The sequence below is a fragment of the Dipodomys spectabilis genome, unplaced genomic scaffold (genome assembly GCF_019054845.1).
Source record: "Dipodomys spectabilis isolate Male_0828 unplaced genomic scaffold, ASM1905484v1 ptg000007l, whole genome shotgun sequence".
Classification (NCBI taxonomy): Eukaryota; Metazoa; Chordata; class Mammalia; order Rodentia; family Heteromyidae; genus Dipodomys; species Dipodomys spectabilis.
Window position 1 is genome coordinate 2,756,339 of NW_024870684.1, and position 20,241 is coordinate 2,776,579.

A 20,241-nucleotide genomic window follows, 5' to 3' on the forward strand; every position below is an offset into this window, starting at 1 on the left:
CAGGGGATGGAAGACTAGCATTGAAGAGAACTATACCTCCAAAGCACACAGAGGAGTGAAGGATTTGGTGTGGTTCCAATGTTCTTATACTTTTGAATGTGACATTCTAAAGTTGATTTTGAATTCCTGAAGGCTCCATGCTCTCTACTATATCCCCCCGATCCCCGCCACTTCTCTGCACACTCATTTTTGCTGAAAGATTGTGTGAGACCATGCATTGAAATGCTGGTGATGGTATGTGTTGGGATATAGTTGCCAGCAACTGCACTCAGGAGCCCAAATTCAGGAGTGAAATGGCCACTTCTAGTCCCTTATTTCCTATGGAAATGATGATGCCCTCCACCCCTGTACCTGCCGTCTCTCCACTTGGGAAGCTACATCAGGATCCCTATCCACTCTATGATTTGATTCATTGTTATGTTGTTGCTGCAATGAGCATCATTTCTGCTTTACCAGCAACCACCCCATTTCCTGTGGCTGCAGTCAACAAACCTGCTGAGGACTGTTTTTAATGTGTTACCACAAAGTGACAATTGTGACAGGTTTGCCTTGGAAGAGTTGTCATTTTTACTGCCAATTTTTTGGATGACGTTTTTATAATCTTTCACAAAGTCTGCAAATCAAGCAGGAATTGCACAACATACTCGAGAAGCGCCCTGAGTCCAGGCTGTTCGTGGGACCTGCAGGTACCCTGGGACAGATGAGCAAGCACCCTGGGAGCAGCTTGCCCACTGCTCTCCTGGCAGACTGGTGTGGCCACTGACAAAAGTTGAAAGACCTAGAGCACGAGCCATCAGGCGCATGTGGCTCACTCTTCCCTCCCTGCGGACATGGAGGCCTGTGCAGACCTCTGAGCTTCTGAACCAGCAGACTGGAATTTTCCTCTGCTACCTCTGTGTATAAAAGTCCAAAAGAAAGTAGTAAACTAAGGAGGAATCTTAATTCTAAGCTTGGGTCATGTGTACAAGAGATCTTAGCTTGTAAGAGCATAAAATAAATTTTCCAAACCTGAGTGAGTTAGTCTCACAGACATTTTTCTCCAAATACCACAATAGGAGCATGTGAGGAGCCGGATCACAAGGGTCTGAGGCACGGCCTAGGTGGCGCTATGCTCCCTTCCCACACTCTGCTCTGACTGGTGGTCAGGGCCACTCTGCAGTAAGGATCTGTGGGTGTCCTGGCCCCTCTGAGATCTTTCCTCTACCCCGGACTCCTTTATAAAGCTCGGGCAAGGATACCAAACTCAGGCTAATCGTCTATAGACATCCTCCTGGAGCTTTGGCTCTCCCAAGGAGTTCACTACCCAGTAAAAATCCTGTCTTCCCCATTGCTTGCTCCTACAAAGTCTTCCTTCTGTTCTCATTCCTTGTGTCCTGGGTTGCTCACATGAGTCCTCTCCCTAGTGTTATTCGAGATCTTCCTTTCCCTGCAGGCCAGGCACTTCCTCCTGACTCATGGTGGCCAAGTCTCTGTAGGAAGCTATTTAGGCACAGGTATCAAGCCACCTGGCTTGGGGTCAGTCCTGGGCCTCCAAGAACAAGCAAGCAGAGGTGACAGTGGAACTGGAAGTAGAGATCTCACATTGGAGCCATGATTACCCCTTGACTATTGAGCACTTGCCACCTTTGGCTCTGAATTTTCAGAAGAGAGGTTGGGAGGAGTTTTGCACCATCATTTATACATTGGTTGAGTAGAGGTAGACATTATCTAAAAACAGTGACACTTGCCAAAACTCGCTAGAGACAAGAGTTCCTACGCTGAATGGGATAACTATATCTTGTAAAATGGATAAAGATACCATGTGCTACAGGAATTCTATGAGGAGGCCTAGCAGAAGGGTTCTTCCAAACTACATAGAACCCACTGCCCAATAATAACTCAATTCCAGCTGAAATGAGTAGAATGAGTTTTGTAAGGCATCCCTTACACAGCAGTAGATAATTGTAGGGATTGTATTTCCCCAGCCTCTCCTAAACTCTTCTCACCTGGAGTCTCCCAAAAGCCAGAAACTTTCCTTTCCTCTAACTGGAAAGCTCTTAACTCATATGGCTCTAGATCTGGTGCAGAAACCTGCCTGAGAGTGCCACCTACTGCCAGAAGAGATCACTGCAGGCTAAAATAGAAGACATCCAGGAAGTTAGGTTTATCATGATTAGTCCTTGTTCTTCTCTGGGATCTTGTGGACCTGGCAGATACCATCCCACCATTGGCAGGGGACTTGTGCTGCAGTGTGGCACCAAGAGTAACTTCATGCCAGCATGATGGTTGGAAAGCTAGTCACATGCCAAGCTTGGTTCAAGTCAAGAACCGTAATCATGCAGGTACCCTGACTCAGAAGCATCTGCAGGTTTGTGAGCAGCAGTGCCATGACCATTCCCTGTGCTAGGCCCAGTGCTCTTGATGGGGCCTGGCATGGGAAAAGGGTTGGGAACTTGGGCTAGGAAGAGGCACCACAATTGTGTGTAGGTCTTGAGCTGGCTACATATCGACATTCACTGTGCTCCTGTAAGATGAGCACCAGAGGGAGTTCCTGGTCTGCCTGCCAGTCCCAGCGGAGCCAAGCATTCTCCTTGTCACTCAAATACAACTAAAAATAAAAATGTTTACAAAACCTAGAGTAAATATCAAGTCACAAAAGCAAAACAGGTCAGAAAATTGATTTGCTATAAAAGGGCAACAGAAAACAGGGTGCCAATGGCTCATGCTTCTAAGCCTAGCTTACTCAAGAGGCTGAGATCTGAGGATCTCAGTTCCAGCCCAGGCAGGAAGGTCTGTGAGACTCATATCTTTACTCAACTAGCTGGAACTAGAGCTGTGGCTCAAGGGGTAGAGTACGAGCCTTGAGTAAAAGAAAGGCTCAGGAACAGTGCTCAGGCCCTGAGTTCAAGCCCCAGAACTGACACACAAAGCCAACAGAGACCCAAAGGATAGACAAGTGTTGGTTCATTCTGATATTTATTCACATGTGGGCGGCTGATCCTTACACAGGCCCCCTGCACCCTCACATATTCCCCCAGACCCCAGGAGTGAGACCACCACAGAAGAAGGCCCATGCCCCCAGGGACAAGCCCTAGAGCAAGTAGGCTCTGGCTGCCTTCACACCCTGCTCCCCGCAGAAATAAGGTGCCCAACCTGCCACCTCCCTTTATATCACCTCCCTTCCCACTGTATGCCTGCAGGCCCTCCCCTCTCTCGCCCTGTATCTTGCTCCATAAAGTATGGGTAACCAGTGCATATAATGTAGGGCAGAACAGGGATAAGGAGAAGTAGGGATGGGGATATGATCTGTCAGCCTCTACTGCAGGTGCTCCCAGTCGGAGACATAGCTGGAGGTGGAGTACAGCAAGGACAGCAAGGAGAAATTGAGGCATGGCCCTATGGTCACCTGAGACACGCTTGTCCTAGCTGGGCTGGCTCTCTCAATCAGTAATTCCTAAGGATTTTCTACAAAGTGAGAAGACCATGAGGGGTCCCCAGCACCAGTCCCCCTCATTTGTTCCTGCTAACACTGGCTCCTCTCAATCCAAGTGCCTCCTGCAGACTGTTATCAACTCCTGGAGGCAAATGCACATGAAAGGTGACTTTGCTCATAAGTCTGCCAGGAACCATGCTTGCTGTCAAACCACCCTTCCTTGCTCCTAATGGGAGCCCTTTCTGTAACTCTGGCAGAGAAGGGCACTCAGGTGAGAACAAGTTCTCTCAGGGCAAGAGTCTCCACCCCAGTCCTGCCCTGGTCAGCACCATCTGGCAGGTTGAGGTCTTTCCATCCACTCTATGCTTGTCCTGAAGACTGGATGCGGCAGCAGATGGCGATGACTATTACAAACTCCTCACTGGTCCTTCCTGTTTCGTCAGGATCCTGGTGCTTCGCCACACATGTGTTGTCCACAGGGAAAGCTCCCAGGGTGACTGAGTTCTCAGGATGGGCATTGCAGCTGGTCAGGGTCCAGCCTGCATCACAGCTCACGGTGACCTGCCAGAGTCCAGAGAGGACAAGTAAGGCCAGGTCCTGCATGCATGGTCAGGTCTCTAAACCAGCTGCTACACTGTCCCTCCCAGCAACCCTCAGTGGGGACCAAACTGTCAACACCTGGCTTGGTTCTGCCGCTCACACCCCAAAGGGGCTGTGTCCAACACTGCCCACCACTCCCTCAGGGTGCTTCAGCTCCAGCCTACCAGGACACTGGGGTCCAGACAGACATCTTAACAAACCAAAGCCCCTCCCACTTCCCACTTCCCTACAAGCCACCCCTCCCACAGCCTTCCCCACCCAGTGATGGCAACTCCATCCCCCCAGCAGCTCCACAAGACCTTGCAACAGCCCTCCACTCCTTGTTGCAGCTCATCCCAGACCAGAGCCACCACCCTCAGGTCCCAAACTCCTCCTGCCATGGCCTCTAGAGGCTAGCTCTCAGACTCCAAGAGGCCAAGTGTGACCTGCCCTCCCTTCAGGGATCTTCCTTCTCCTCCAACCTTCCATGGTTGCTCAGCCATTCCAGCCCTGAACAACTCCCATTCAGTGGGTTAAGTGCACAGGTGTTAATGTGTGTGTGTGTTTGTGTGTGTGTGTGTGTGTGTAAGAGAGAGAGAGAGAAAGAGAGAGAGAGAAAGAGAGAGAGAGAAAGAGAGACAGTGAGAGGGAGCGAGAGAGAGAAAGAGACAGAGAGAGAGAGACACAGAGAGAGACAGAGAGAGACAGAGAGAGAGCACCAATCCTGGGGTTAGAAATCTAGACTTAAGCCACAGCTCCACTTCTGGCTTCTTGAGGCTGTTAATTGGAGGTAAGAGTTTCTTAGACTTTCCTGCCTTGGCAGGCTTTGAACCCCAATCCTCAGATCTCGTCTCCCTGAGTAGCTCGACATACAGGTATGAGAACAGACTACTGGGTTGCTAAGCAGGTTCTCTAGCACTTGAGTCACAGCTCTGGCCCTTTTTTTCTATAGTTCTTTGCAATCCTCCTATTTATGCTACTTACAGAGAGCAAGAGAGAGAGAGACAGAGAGACAGAGACAGAGAGACAGACAGAGCAACAGAGAGACAGGGAGACAGAAAGACAGGGGGAGAGAGAGAGAGAGAGAGAGAGAGAGAGAGAGAGAGAGAGAGAGCGCAAGCTGCTAGTCCAATTGTACCAGCATACGCAGCTTAATTGTTTAGACATTATTTCTTTACTTTTTGTCCAGGTGGGTCTCAAACTGAGATCCTACTTCTTCCTTAAAAGTAGCAGGTATAACAAGCACAGCATTACATTACTGTTTTGAGACTCAGCAATGCATTTCTTGTTTCTCTGTCTCTCTGTCTCTCTCTGTTTTCTGTTTCCCTCTGTCTCTGTGTCTCTGTCTCTGTCTCTGTCTCTCTGTCTCTCTCTGTCTCTGTCCCTCTCTCTCTCTCTCTTTGTCTCTGTGTCTGTGTGTCTGTGTGTCTGTGTGTCTGTGTGTCTCTCTCTCTCTCTTTCTCTCTCTCTGCCAATCCTGGGGCTTGAATTTAGGGCCTGGGCACTGTCCTTGAGCTTCTTTTGCTCAAGACTCTACCACTTGAGCCATAGCACCACTTTTGGCTTTTTCTGTTTACTTTGTACTGAGAAAATTGAAACCAGAGCTTCGTGTGTGCGAGGCAAGCACTCTACCACTGAGCCACATTCTCAGCCCAGCACTGCATTTCTTTATGCCCTGTTTATGTGTGCTATCCTTAAAGTGGGACAGAGCACCTGGAGAGCAAACCTTACCAATCTGGACAGAAACAAAATCAAGCCACAACACTCACACACACATACACACAGCACAGGTGCATAGATCCTCCACTGTGCACTGACCACCCCAAGAGGATACAGCCCCAGCCATCTCCACCCCACCTCCCACAATCTCAACCCTTCACCTTCTCCAAGGGGCTTAAAGGCCTGTACTTCTTCGTTGTACACTGCAGGCCCGGAGCATGGCAGCAGGAAGCATGGACACTGGCCTCCTTGTGTCCCGCACACCGTCTGGGCAGATTAGTACCTCTCTTAGGTGTGGTATGTGGGAAGACACCAAGATTCTCCACCTCCCAATGGGAGCTGCAGCCTGGAACAGAAGAGGGCCAGCTCACACACTGGGATGCCGGACACCCTTTCCCTCAATCACGTACTTTATTTTTAGATCCAAACCCAGGGAAACCCAGGAGCAGCTCTGAGTAGAAGAGACATTGCCTGAGCAGCAGGACTTTTGGCTTAGCTCTGACTTGTAGGACCTTGGGAGAGCAGCTCAACTGCTCTGAGCCATAGGTTCCTGGGAGTCACATGGTCTCCTCTACACCAAAGAAGGGGAGCCCTGGGACAGGATCCCCAGGCCAGAAATGTTCAGCTACCTCTCACCACAACCCCCCTCCCACCTCAGGTCCCCTCCTCATCCATTACCAGCTAGAAGATCAGCCTGAGCTTGGATCTGTGGGCTTGGAAATCAGGGGCACCTGGCTGTAAAATTGTGGATGGCTTGATGGAATTCATCAAGGCTCAGTTTCCCTATTTGCTAAAACAGCCAGAGCAATAGCATCGACTCACAGAGTTCTTGCTTAGCTGAAGCAGGAAATGCCTGGGAAGTCCCCGTACTATCCATGCAGGACCCGGGCTCTGCCCACATTAGGGTTATGGTAGCCAGGACCAGAGCCCCTCGCCCGGCTGCGTGGCTTTAAGAAATGAATTCAGCCACTTTACCTGCAAATGGAACTTGGCATGGGCTACCCAGTGAGTGCCTGAGGCTCTGCCACCTTTGCCAAAGGCCAGGCTTCCTGCCAGGCCAGCAGCCACATGGAGCTCTTGTCCTGGACAAGGCTCTAGCCACTTGGTTCATCTGACTGCTGTGAATCCTAATCCAGCCAGCTTTTAACCCCACCTGACCCTTACTATTCCAGAGCCTTTAGACTCCCCTGTGCTTAGCTGTCCAAGGCCAGCTCCTGACCTAGTGACTCAAAATAATTCCTAGAGCCCCTTAAGCCCCACCTGGTCCCAAGCACCTTCTGAGCATGGCTGTAGCCCAAGATCCACAGTGCCCAGCTCCTAAGTCCAGCCCTCACCCACGACGTCCAGACACTTTCCTGGGCAAGATTTGACAGAAGGTCCTTAGCCCAAAGAAAGGACTTCAGAGTGATAGCTGATAACCGTGGCCACCAGAAAGCATACTGTCCCAGGATTAGAGCTGAGCATTCACGATGAGGACACTAGGGCACAGGGCTGAGAAGGAACTTGCCAGCTACTGAGTGGCAGTTGGAATCAACCTGAGCTGTGCCCCACTTCTGACAGGCCTGAACTATGGCTCCCCACCACACAGCTGGTAAACAGCTCCCAGTGCCCAAGCCGGAGCCCATCTGCCATCCCTCTCATCGCTACCACTGAGGCAGGGGAGGAAGAGAGAGGTAAACAGAGAGAGAGGTGAACCTAACCAAGGCCACATGGCATGCAAGTTGCACATATGGCTTAGCTATGAATCCTGAGGCTCCTAAATCTGCTGCTCACACTCATGGGGACCAAGTGTGGGACAAGGCTTCTGACCAGCAGGAGGTAGAGCCTCTGACTCACCCTGGCGGGACCAGCCCCTACCTGTGAGGACTTGGTCAGGATCCGGGCAGTGGGTGTAGGTCTTCAGCCCCACCAAGGCTGGAGGAGCTGTGTGGACGCTGCAGTTGGCTCGGGGGAGCAGGCAGCATCTGGCCACCGCAGAAACCTGACTATCTCCAAATGCCAGGCAAACACGTCTGTTTCCTAGGATCTGAGAGTCCAAGAGAAGAATAGGAACTTGTTGTGAAGAGGTTTGGGGACTGGGGAATCTGGTCTGAGAGGGACCCAGTCTGCAAGTTCTGGTCCCTGAATCCTCAGCACTGGTTGGGCCCAGGCAGTCTCTGGTGCCATGTGCAGCTCAGATGAATCTTCCCAACACTGACAATGGCTTCCAAGTGGAGACAAGGTGACCTGAGACCGCAGCGCAGGGCCTGTGGGCTCCCTGACGCACCAGGCCTCTCCTGAGAAACCTCCCTAACATTGACTTCTGCACAGAAATGTTCACCCACCTCGCCTTCATGGCCCCCTACCCTTCCCAGGGCCACCTAGGGTCTGGGAACTCCATCAGCTGCTTCTGCACCTTTGAAGTTCTCAGCTCACAGAGCCTCTGTCATCCCAACCTGAGGGTCCTGGTTGTGGATGTTCTTGGTTGGCAAGGAGAAGGAAGGGGTGTGTCAGTACTGGGACTTGAACTCAGGGCCTAGGTGCTGTCCCTCAGCTTTATTATGCAAGCCTGGCACTCTACCAGCAGAGCTGCAACTCCCCTTCACACATAATTGGAGGTAAGAACCACATGACATTTCCTGACTGGGCTGGCTTTTGAACCACGATCCTCAGATCTAAGCCTCCTGAGTCATTAGAACAACAGGCATGAGACAAAAACACCCAGCACAGAGATGGCTTTAGGCAAGGCAGAGAGCCGAAGCCACCGCTGTCCTTTCCCTCCTGTGCCCATGAGGGGGCTGTCTGTCCTGAGTCCCCCAGGAGCACCTGGCCCTGCCCAGGCCTTTGAAGTCGAGACAGGTATTGGAATCCAGAGGACAGAGGACTGGACACACAGAGTGTGCAGCTCACCCTCACACGCTCGCCCTGCCGCTTCCCACTCTGGGAGAAACTGGAGCAGCCCAGCAGCTCCTCCTCCGGGTCACAGTGAGCCTCAGCAGCGTGTGTCAGCCTGAGGCCCCTGGATTCTGACCACACAGTCCTGCAGAACAGCTGTCCACCTGCAACAAGAACAGGATAAGGAGGCTCTTGGGGAACACCAGAAGACGGCAGAAAAAGCTTCAACCCGAGGTGAGGGAGAGAAACTAAGACACCACATGAAACTTTGAGGTAAAACTATAGAGTTACAACAATGCCGTGGAGCCTGGAGTCCTATCTGAGGAGGACAGTCCTGTCAACCAGGTTGGGGCCTATCACCATCTCATGGGCCTCTCACAGCTCAGGTTGGCCTCTGCCTACCCACCTGCCCTGCTCACCTGTTTCCTGGGTGCTTGGGGGCAGTGCAGCCACCAGGTTGGGGGTCTTGACTCGCTGTTCTACTGGGAACCAGGTGTCATCGATAGCATTGCTGATAGCGTAGTGGAGCAGCCTCTGCTTCAGCTCAGCCACAGTGAGGTTTGGCTGGGCAGTGAGCATCAGGGCTGCAATGCCTGATGGGGAAGGGAGAGGTCAGACAAGGTGATGGGCTGGCCTCTGACCTAGCTGGGAACTCCTTTTAGGACACAAATGCACACACATGCACACATCATGTGCTCTTCCCAAAATTAAGCCACCTGCAATCCCTTGCTTAGTGAAAGCTTGTCCTATTACCTCCAGGCCTTGGTACTGGCCATTTTGTTCACCAGGTGTGCTCCTGTTTACCCTCCAAACCCCCGCGATGCAAAGTGCACCATCACCATCAGGTCTGCCCATTTGGTCCTCCTGCGCAGAGCCTGGCATATGGAGGATCTGGCCAAAGGGGTCGCTGGAATCCTGGTGGTCAGGACAGTGGATTGGTGACTCACCAGCCACATGGGCAGCGGCCTGCGCGGTCCCACTCTTTCTTACATAACAAATGGTACAGTCTTTGTCAGCACTGACAATGCTTTTCCCAGGAGCAAAGATGTCCACACAGGATCCATAGTTGGTCCCCAGAGGTCCCTGGGTGAAAGGCTGGTCCAGGAAATTGACAGCTCCAACAGTGATGACCTGGAATGTGGCAAAGAGCTGAGGAAGAGGCTTCAGAGGCAGACTGATCGACTCCTATACTACCTGTTTAAGCCCCATGCACATGTCCCCTTCAGAGGAAAATCTGGCTCATGAGCACAGCTGATACCCTATCCTGTTCCGGGATTTCCACAGGATATAGACAGTGCTCCCCATGCTTAATGTACATAATAGGGAGACAAATACTAAACATATAATGTTGTCATCAAGAAGGCAGAGTGCTGTGGAGCAACCCCTAATCAGCCAGGCTGGGTACAGGTGGTTTTAAGTTCAGCATCTCTGTAGCCCTGTTGGGCCAGTCTCAGGGGAAGAGGGAGAGTGAAGCAGCTTCCCCACATTTCAGGGCCCAGAAATCTGGGAAGTGGGACAGGTGTCCTCCTCCTGGTACTGCCAGACAAGCCCCACACAAGGCAAGGGCTCTGCAAATGTCAATCAGGAGGGGAGGCATGACACAGGTGGAGGATTCCATGCGGGGGGCGGGGTTAATGTAGGGATGTGGTTTAAAGGAAGGGCAGGACTAGCCCCAACCCTTGTCACACTGGGGGTGGAGGCTGGGCCTCTGACAACCTGCAAGGCAGGACATGAGCAGGAAGCCCTGCTGGCACCTACCTCAGGAGACGAGGCTGGAGAGTAGGCACAGGCATTGCTCTGAAAGTTGCCCGCAGCGGCCACCAGCACTGCTCCAGCCCTTGCCAGGCGCTTGCAGGCATCGTTGATGCTCTGACTGTACCCACTCACCATTGGCAGCAGCACTACCATGCGCTTGGAGGGATTGGAGACCAGCTGTTTCCAAAGAAACTCCAAGCCTGACAGAACAAAGCCAAGATGACTGTCTGGAGGGGACACGCTTCCTTCCTCCAACCCCTTCCCTCCAAAACAGCAGTGATGCTCATTATTGACAACTAGATGATCCTGTGTTGTATGAAATGCATCTTAGTTCACACACACACACATTACATGGCTAACATCTATATCCATTATTCTTTTTGTTTTAATGACTTCTGTTAAGGTATTGAGCCTTGCTCGCTATGATGGCTCAATCACATGATGGCTCAAAGGAAGTAGGAATTCTGCCTGCCCACAACCTTCTGACTCAAGACTGCAGGCATTTCTAGCCTGCCTGGCCTGGCCTGCAGATTGGAGGCTCAACCACCAGATGGCAAGAGTCAGTCCTCAGATCTTGACCACACACACACACACAAACACACACACACACACACACACACACACACACAAACACACACACACACGAACACACACACACATTTCCCATGTGTACACATGGGAGTCATTAATCATGACTGCAGCTGCAAACTGACCAGTCCAAGGTCTTCCCCTGCTCGCCTCTCTAGATGACTTGTTTACAAGATGCTCAAAATAACCTGTCCGTACACTTTTCCAGGACACAGGTCTTGAAGTGGAAGCTTGGTGTTCTGAGAACGAAGGCAGACTTCACGATCACTCACCACACTCTAGGCCTGGCTCCAGTGTCTCTTAGAGCATCCCACCCACAGGAACCTGAGCCTGTCCTGGCTGCCTGCTGCCAGCTGTCAACCCCATTATAAAACAGGCATAGGTACTCTGGAGGTCTCCAGGGTTCCAAGGGCAGCTGGCTGCCATCCTAGGGAAATGGGGCTCCCTCACAACTATGATCTGCCTCTGGCCATCCAGCATGACCTGGAGTCCTGGGGTCTAAACCTGCCTAGGGCAGGCACCTGCAGCAAACAACCCTATATGCTTAGCTCCTGGCAACACACTAGTGTCCCTACACTGACCCCTCAACCACTCCTGGATCTGGGCCTCTGTGGCCAAGGGAGGAGTTGGAATCTTACTGCCACGTGCCTAGAGGACAGCCGCTGAGGAGGGAGGGGGAGGGGCATGGCAGTGGGGGTGGCCAGTGCAGTCACAGCTGTAGTTATTAGACCGCTGCGGTGTGCAAAGCTCTGTGCTCAGTCACACCTCATTCCAGTCACTGTGCACAGAGGAACTGCTGATTGCGGTGGAGGTGACAGCTCCTCTGTGTGAGCCCTGCTCTGGCCAGGTGATGCCATGACTGAGACCCCAAAGAGGGCTGCTGTTCCCTGGGCCAGGCCCAGCATCAAAGCCTTCCCTCCACTCATCACCTTTGGGAATCAAAGGTCAAGGCCAAGGTCAATCAGCAGAGGCATGAGGCAAGCACAGGGGTCACTGTGATGAGCCAGGGTCTCTTGATCCCTGCCTGCAATGGAACACAAAGCTGGAGCCTCTGTGAATAAGATTTGGGGCAGTGTGTAAATCTGGACTCCATGCAGTTGAGCATCGACCAGGGACCTGGGCTCTTGGGGAAGGTGAGTCAGCCTCCACCCAGTATCTTCTCTATGAGCCAGTTTCTTCTCTGTGAGCCTGGACAAGTCGCCCTCTCTAGCTGGCTTCACTAACTGTTAATGGATGTCACCTGCCAGCCCCAGGTGTGGCGTCCAGAGCCCTTGGCTCAACCTTTGGCCACCGCAGCTCTGAGCAGAGCTCCCTCCTTGTTCCCTGTCCATGGCCACGACAGGCCTGGCTCTCAGCAGGACCTCTCAGGCCCGGGCCCCAACTCTCCTCTCCATGCAGTGGATGAAGAAACCTGGGACAGTCTGGACAAGGGGTTGCGGGTTCCTCCAACAAGTCTGCTCAGCCAAGGTGACATATGGAGGCAAACTAAGAGAAATGAGCCCCACAATGCTTGGAGGGGAAACTGGCTTTCTTTCTGTCTCCTGGGTCTGTGGAGATCTAAATCCACATGACAAATGACACAGAATTCTGAAAGCACAGAGCACATGGAATGTAGAAGGAGCATGGAACAGGGGCTCACTTGGGCTGGGTCTCTGCTCCCTTGAGCCCAGCACTGGCAACTTTGAAGGTTCTGCCGCTGCACCACTGGTACTCTGTGGCAGAGGCTACCATGCCCTCTTGGGTCTGGAGACATTGCTCCTCCCTGGCTGAAGCCCCTGCCCCCACGGCCAGATGGAAAGACAACAGAATGGGAGCTGCCACTCACCCATGACGATGCTGCTGACGGTGCCCTTCCCTTGGCAGTTGAGCACACGCAGGCTGTGTATCTTGATGTCCTTGGCCACGCCAACATTCTGACCGCTGACCAGGGCTGCCAGGTGGGTGCCATGGCTTTCACAATTGTCCTCCTGCTCCACCAACACAAGGACCAGATGAGAAAGCCATCTACCCCATGATTTCCCAACAGACCCCGGATGGACTGCAATGCCCACCCTCCCTGCCTACAACTGAGGACTGGGGATGGATGGTGATGGCTGGGGAGGGTGGCCATGATGCTCCAGGTCTGGGGTCCTCATCTTCCTCTGGGATGGGCTGGGGAAGGATGTCTCACCTGTGTCCTGGGCGCACTGGTGCTCTGCCACTCCTCCTCAGGCACTCTCTCAAAGTTAGAGATGTTGATCCTGCCCTTAATTTCCATGTGATTAGGCTGGATGCTAGTGCCCAAGAGATACACCTCCACGGGGTTGTCCCTCTCTTCCCACAGTGACATTTGTGCGAGATGAGGAAAAGGAGAACCGGAAAGATGATGTTACAGGTGGTCATGTGTATCAATGATGGCATGCTCTGCTTACCAATTATGCACACTGTTTCAAGGACTGTACATGAACTTAATCTTCGAAAAGTCCTCCCACTACCTCCTATTGGGAATATTTTACTGACCAGGCCAGTGAGACAAGAGATGTACAAGTCGTTATGTTCAAAAGGAACTTTATAACTTTGATGGGGTGGGGAAGATTGGGTGGGGGATGGGATGGGGGAAGTATGGGAAGGCATGGGAAGGGGAAACAAAGGAGGAGGCTATAATGCTTGATAAGAAATGTACTCATTATCTTGACCATGTAATTGTAACCCCTCTGTACATTATTTTCACAATAAAAAAAAGAGATAGGAAACTGTCCAAAACCATGTAGGTGGCCAATTCGAGAGAATCAGGAAACTCCCCAATAGCATGCTGCCTGGGTCTTGTTATCAACTCAAATGGCCCAGCTCCACCTTGAGTTCTGTCATTGGCTGGGATCAGCCCAGGAGGCAGGGCCTCAGTGACCTGCTCTTACTACTGGTTCTCTTGAGGCAGGATTACAGCAGCACAAGCTCTATGGTTGTCCTTGTGACCAACTCCAACTACAGTTAGTGAAACCAGAAATTCAAGATAAAATGATCAGCCATGCCACACTCCCTCTGAAGCTTCTGAATAACAAGCTTCCATGACCTTGTCCTCTTTTTTCTGCTGGTTGCTGGCTTTCCATGATTTAGAGCCACCTCACACCAAGTTCTACCCATCTCCACAGAACCTCCTCCTCTAATCTCCATTCTCTTACAAGGTTTAGATTTGAGAATAACAAGCAGGCTGGTCACCTGTGCTCTTTTTCTCTCTATTAATGAAGGACAGCACTGATACTCCCAGCCTACATTATAGCTGACCATATGGTACTTCCCCTATCCTGTCCCAGCCCAACAGCTTCTAAATGGCCTCTTCTAGCCAAGCCCTTGAGAAGACTCTAGAAGATTGTAGCCCTGTGTCCCACTCCTCCAGGGAGTGACAAGGTCATCATGGGCATCCCTACGGGATAGGAAATAGACTGTCTACTTCAAACCTGCAGGAGTGGTGGTAACTAGTGGCCCAGAACAGATCCTTTTAGACCTATCTGGAGGCTAGAGGTGTTAGCTCAGTGGTAACCTCATAAATGTGAGGCCTTGGATTCCAATTCCAGTACCACCACCAGACCTTATCTGGATAAGAGGTCTTTCCAGTCAAAGATCATCCAGGATGAACCACTGGTGCTAAATTCAATTCAAAGTGGACTCACACAAGAAGGAAGGGAAGGCTCGGCATAGTGGCTCACATCAATAATACCTGCTATCTGTGAGTCAGAGACCAGTGCATCAAGGTACAAGGCCACCCCAGGCAAACAGTTCACAAGACCTCATCTCAACCGATAGCTAGCAGTTACTCAGCAACCAAACCAAGGAGGATTGTGGCATAAGTCTCATATTTCTCGCCTAAACATGAGAACTTATCTGAAAATAACTACTATGTAAATGGCTCAACTGGTAAGGACCTGTCTCCCAAACAGGAGGCCCTGAGTGTACACTCAAAGACGGTAAAGGAGGAAAAAAATGAATAAAGTTGAGCATCAGTGTCTCAAGCCTCTTATCTATTTGGGAAGGTGAGATCTAGGACATTAAAGGTGTGAAGCCAGCCTGGGCAGAGAAATCCTCTAGACTCCATCTCCAATTATCTAGCAAAGTCGTTTCCAAGCATCTGTGTCAGGCTTGTCTAACACTGAAGGGTCCAGTCAGAACCTCTGATCCTCTCCCAAGCAGGTGCCCTTACTGCCTTCCCCAGCTCAGTGTCACTGGGACGCCACACCCACCCCCCATACAGTTATTTTCCTGGTCTCCTCCTCTGCCTCTCTCTGCACAGGCCGAAGGAAATGTGGGCAGAGAGGCTTGGAGGCCGGGGGAGACCAGAGACCTACATGGGGGAAGCTCTGGAGATCTGGTCTTATTTTGAGGACTGAAAGCTATAGAGATTAGAGACTGTAAGTCACAGTCAATCCAGCCTCCTCCTCTGGCAAGAGTGGCCTGCAGGAGAGAAGATGAGAGAAGGAATTATGAAGGTGGTTATTCAGGCACCAGTGGCTCAGGCCTGTAATCCTAGCTACTCAGGAAGCTGAGATCTGAGGGTGGCAGTGCAAAACCTACCCTACAGAAAAGTCTGTGAGGTTGTTATCTCTAATTAACCACCAAAAAGTTGGAAGTAGAGGTGTGACTCACGTGGTAGAGCACTACTTTTGAGCTGAAAAAAAATGAAGGGACATCACCCAGGCCCTGAGGTCAAGGCCCCAAATTTTACAAAATTCAGGTACAATAAGAATCATGTGCACTGAGTACCAGCAGGGGGCGCAGTCCCAAGTGGGGTTTGGAGAGGACAGAGAGAAAACAGGCAGGGGGCCAGGTGCCAGGACAGGGAGGAGATGTGGGCCATGGCAGCTGTGGTCTTACTGCTGTGGTTGAAGCTATGAGACTGGTTCCACTCAGGAGAAATCCGCCGCAGGTTCCACAGGATGCTCTGAATGTGGTTCCGGTGACGGAAAATCAGATGCGGGGTCCACAGGAGGCTCTGTGCAAAGGCAAAGGAATCCTCCTCGATAAACTTCACCTGCCTCAGACTCAGGACCTGCGGATGCCAAGGACACAGGATCTCAATTTCATGAGTCACTTAGCCAGCAGCACCCAGCACTTGCCGCACCTGATCCCACCAGTGACCCCAGCATGCCCACCCACAGTCCCCCTCCCATTGACCTGAAGACAAACCAGGGTCCTCACTGCTCTCCTAGGCTTGGGAGTGGAGGAAGCTGGGAACAGTGCCCCCACAACTGGTAGCTGAGCCCACATGAGTGGCAGGAGGGATTCAGCTTCCACATCTCATCCGGGAGCCAGCCAGTGCCAGTTTTAGGCAGGCTGGACAGTGCGGGAAGTCCCTTGGGCCAGGACTCCATGTGCACATCAGGATGTCAGCACTGGCCATCCTGGGTATTCACTCCCTTCCCTGTTAGACCACAGTGTTATGAACCCTAATGGTGGCAACTAGGTGCTAAGCCAATGCAGAAGTTCGAGGATATGGGAGAGGGTAGACACACCAGCAGGAATTGAGGGCATAATGTGAGTGTGTGCGTGTTTGTGTGTGTGTGTGTGTTCATCCCTCTCCCTGCTCTGGAGCATACCCCACTTGCACACCCTCCTGGGCTCTCCCTGACCTTTCTCTCACCTTAGCTGCGGGCACAGGCTGCAATGCACCAACACAAAGACAATGGCCAGGTGAGCCAGAAGCTGGGGGTCCAGCTCTACCCTCTGAGGCCATATGGTCCCTCTGCACTGAGATCCCTCCTGCTTTGATGAGGGTAAATGGACAAAGTACTATTAGGGTAATTGGCCAGGTTAACAAAGAAGCTGCCTGAGGAGGCTGGCATCACCTGCATCACTGAACTAGAGATGCACCAGTACTCAATAAGTGTCTGCAGTCTCCTGAGTGTCCACCAGAGGGTGAGGGCAGGCCTTTCCCCAGCAGAGGGAAGTGCATGCCTGAGCAGGGACTCACCAGATCCAGTGTGCTCACTTTGTCAGATTTCATCAGGATGCCAGGAAAGAGGTCTTTGAAGACGTGCAGCACTTCGAACTTGAAGCTCCGCCTGGCAGCCTTGCTCTGAAGGTGGTGGACAATACTCTCCATCTGCTGTCTCTCGGATTCCGTGAACATCACGAGGTAGGTGTTGGGCACCTTCCAGGCACTCTGGCCCCAAGGGAGGAAAAGGAGCATGAGGACATCAAAAGAAATACCCTGTCCCTTTCTACAGATTAACTTAGAGCCCAAAAGACCAGCGACATAGAGAGACTATAGATACCAGCTGACTCGGTGAGGCTTAAACCTCTCCACAACACACACAGTGACATCACCCACAAACAGATCCACACACTTCTAAACAAGGCATCCATTTCCTAGGGAAACTGGAGGCCACCCGTCAGCCCAGTGTCCCAACATCCTTCCCAGTCTAACACATCTCCATTTTTCCCCACCAGAAGCAGCCCAGGATGCCTCACACACTTCAGAGCCAGGAAAATATGAATCTGAGCCCCTACCACGCCCAACATTTATTGGCCAGGTGCAAGCCACTTAACCATCCTGTGCCTCAGAGTCTCTGTATTCCAGAGACTGCACTACCCACATCACACCAAGTCCAGGGAATCAGAGCAAGGCCGTTTCCACAGGGAGAGAAGAGGCTCTGTGGGCCTTGGTTTCTCATTACTGTAATGGAAGGATAGGTTGGAAATGATTTTCCACTTGTAAAACACAAAGAAGTCTTCATTCTGGGCCAGTGTGGCCTCTCTATGGGTGAAGGGACTGCTGTGTACCGTCCATATGGTACCTGCTCTACCCTGTCCCAGTACAACAGCTCCTAATGGGCCCCATCTCAGCCAATACGTAGACATGTAGTGGGCACCTACCATCCCAGCTCCATTGACCTTAAAGGAAAAATAGCCAGAACAAGATAGAGGCAGTAGATTGGATCCAAGCACATCGTATGCATGTATGTAAATACCACAATGAAACCCCTTTAGACAACCCATGTATGCTAATAAGACATTGAGAGCACCAAGGGGCTGGGGGGTTCTCAAGTGGTGGATGCCTGCCTAGCAAGGGCGATGCCCTCAGTTCCAATCCCAACACACTTCACACATGCATTCTAAATCTGACTCCACAAAAGTGCTCATGGGATGAACATGTGGACCTGAGGACCTTCCTGGAACAAACTCCCACCAGGGATGAACACCCTCTGCTACCTGGTCCCGGTGGCTGTCCAGCCTCTGCTCCTGCACCTCTTAGGATAGGACACTCAGCCTTGTACAATAGATATGGGGGGGCAACAGAAGATGCGTAGTGATGACTGGAAATACCCTCTTTATGATCTATCTACTTATTTTAATTAATTTTAGGAGACACAATCTCGCTTTGAAGCCAGGCTGGCCTCAAACTCACAGTTGTCCTGCCTCAGCCTTCCTAACACTGGGATGACTGGAGTGCACCATGCTGAGCTCACGGCTTATTATCCGCACCACAGCCCCACAAGATCCCTGGAAAGGTGGAAAAAGACCCAGGGATTAAGGCAAAAAGTGCTCTGAAGCAGATCAAGGGCCTGGCAGCCTGTGGCCCAGCACAGGCCCCTTGGGTCTCTCCACTCCATCCCAGAGGCCGAGCAAGTCAGGTGTGGTAGGAAGAGACAGCAGCTGCCTGACTGTGACAACCCATCTCTCTGGGGCCTTGCAAGCTGTGATCAACCAGTCTCCTTCCCCCCTTCATCCCCTCTGAGCAGCCAGACACATCACCAGTACCTGCTTACACCATGCCTGCTGCTGGCGCCCACCCCGGCCACCGTGGGACCACAGCCAGACCTCAGGCAGGCGGTCTGAGTGCACTACAAGCCCTAGCCCCACCCCACCGCTCCCCGACCCTCTGCCTCCAGGCCCAGCCATGCACTGCTGCCAGTTCTGGCAGATTCTGCTAGCCTATCTCCCCATCTGGTGCCTACGGTTCCCGCACCGCACTAAGCAAGTGGCCAAATGAGCAAAAGGCTCTCTGCGATCTTTGCTTTAGATTTTCCCTTATACTGGGGAAACTGAGTACAGAAAAGTAATGACATCCATGCGTCTCCTCACTACCCCCCCTTCTCCCCACCTCAGAGCTCCGTTATATGATGGTTGTGGGCTCATGCTGGTTCTCCAATGGTGGGGTGAGCCCCAAGCTCTCCCTGTCTCTGTCCAGCTGCTCGTGGGCTCTGGACCTCGCAGGGCTCAGCAGCAGCAGCAGGACCAGCGGCAGGGCCCGCAGCAGCCACCGCACCCTCCCGGAGCCGTCGGTGCCCATGGGGCAAGAGGAGAGATGTGCACCTGGCACTGAGGTCCAGATCCAGGACCCGAGAAGGGACAAGCACAGGGCCACGCAGGGCAGCCGGGCTGTCAGGCTCACGGTGTGGGGCCCACCTGCAGCCCAGTGTCTCCAAATCGGGGGAAAGAGACCTAGGTGCCCAGGGCTGTACACCTGGAACCCAGGACAGTCCCATCTGATTAAATACTAGTGAAGCCCACCCCCTTCCACACACACCCGCAGGCCTGGAGCATCCGGTTTCAGTCTCATCCTGCCCTCCACACTCTGTCAGATGGCCCTTGCCCAAGGAGCCAGTGGGCGGGTGTCAAAAAAAGTCCCAAATCCTAATGGAACTGGACACGAGTCCTGCCCTCAGGTCTCTGTCTCTCACCTTGAGTTGTCACCGTCCCCTCAGGGTTCCCCTCGACTGTGACTGTGAGTGACTCCACTCAGTTTCATGGAGGAGTCCTCACTTCCCACCCATCTCCTCCCAGCACTCTAAACTTAGCCTGGATCCCTCTCTGGTCTCCCCCTCATCCTTCTGTGCCCTGCATCCCAACCTACCTAGACCTCCACACAGAGAGATAGCCTGGATTCTCAGTTCCAGTCTACAGAAGCTAGATCTTAGAATCTGGGAAGATGACGCAGAGATGAAGTCACATCTCAGTGTTGCAAGCAACTGAGTTTGTAAAGATTTCTTAGCACATGGCTAAGAACCCAAAGAGACAAGCATCCAGAAAGCACCAGGCAGAAGGGTGAAAGGGGGGACCGGCAGCCCAGCCCATGGGGGCTCTCCCCAGAGGCTTGAGCATGTTTGGCAGGTAGCAGAAGATTCTCAGTGCTGAGCTGGGCCCCTGGGGGTTCACAGCTGCTGCCCTTCCCACCTGTTTGCAGAGCCTCTGAAGAACCACAGGACCAGCACTGGACCAGCCATGGACCAGCAGGGTCCTCAGTGACATGGAGAGGAGGGAGGTGCGCTCCTTCGCTCCTTTCCATGAAGCACCACCTTTTTGTCACAAAAAGAGCAGCTGTGTTCAATTGTTGGCTAAGA

At 52.2% G+C, this 20,241-nt stretch overlaps 1 protein-coding gene across 1 annotated transcript; it reads right to left on the reverse strand.

Moving 5' to 3' along the window:
• Positions 1–3,772: 3,772 nt before the first annotated feature.
• LOC122124658 (proprotein convertase subtilisin/kexin type 9-like) lies at positions 3,773–19,190 on the reverse strand. Its single transcript, XM_042699350.1, has 14 exons — positions 19,108–19,190; positions 17,501–17,654; positions 16,869–17,060; positions 16,539–16,556; positions 15,773–15,947; positions 13,098–13,240; positions 12,753–12,891; positions 10,343–10,539; positions 9,532–9,715; positions 9,004–9,177; positions 8,600–8,748; positions 7,568–7,736; positions 5,872–6,056; positions 3,773–3,973 (listed from the first exon to the last, which is right to left on the reverse strand). Exons 1-14 carry the CDS (start codon positions 19,188–19,190, stop codon positions 3,773–3,775), a joined length of 2,163 nt encoding a protein of 720 aa, XP_042555284.1.
• Between the last annotated feature and the right edge of the window lie 1,051 nt (positions 19,191–20,241).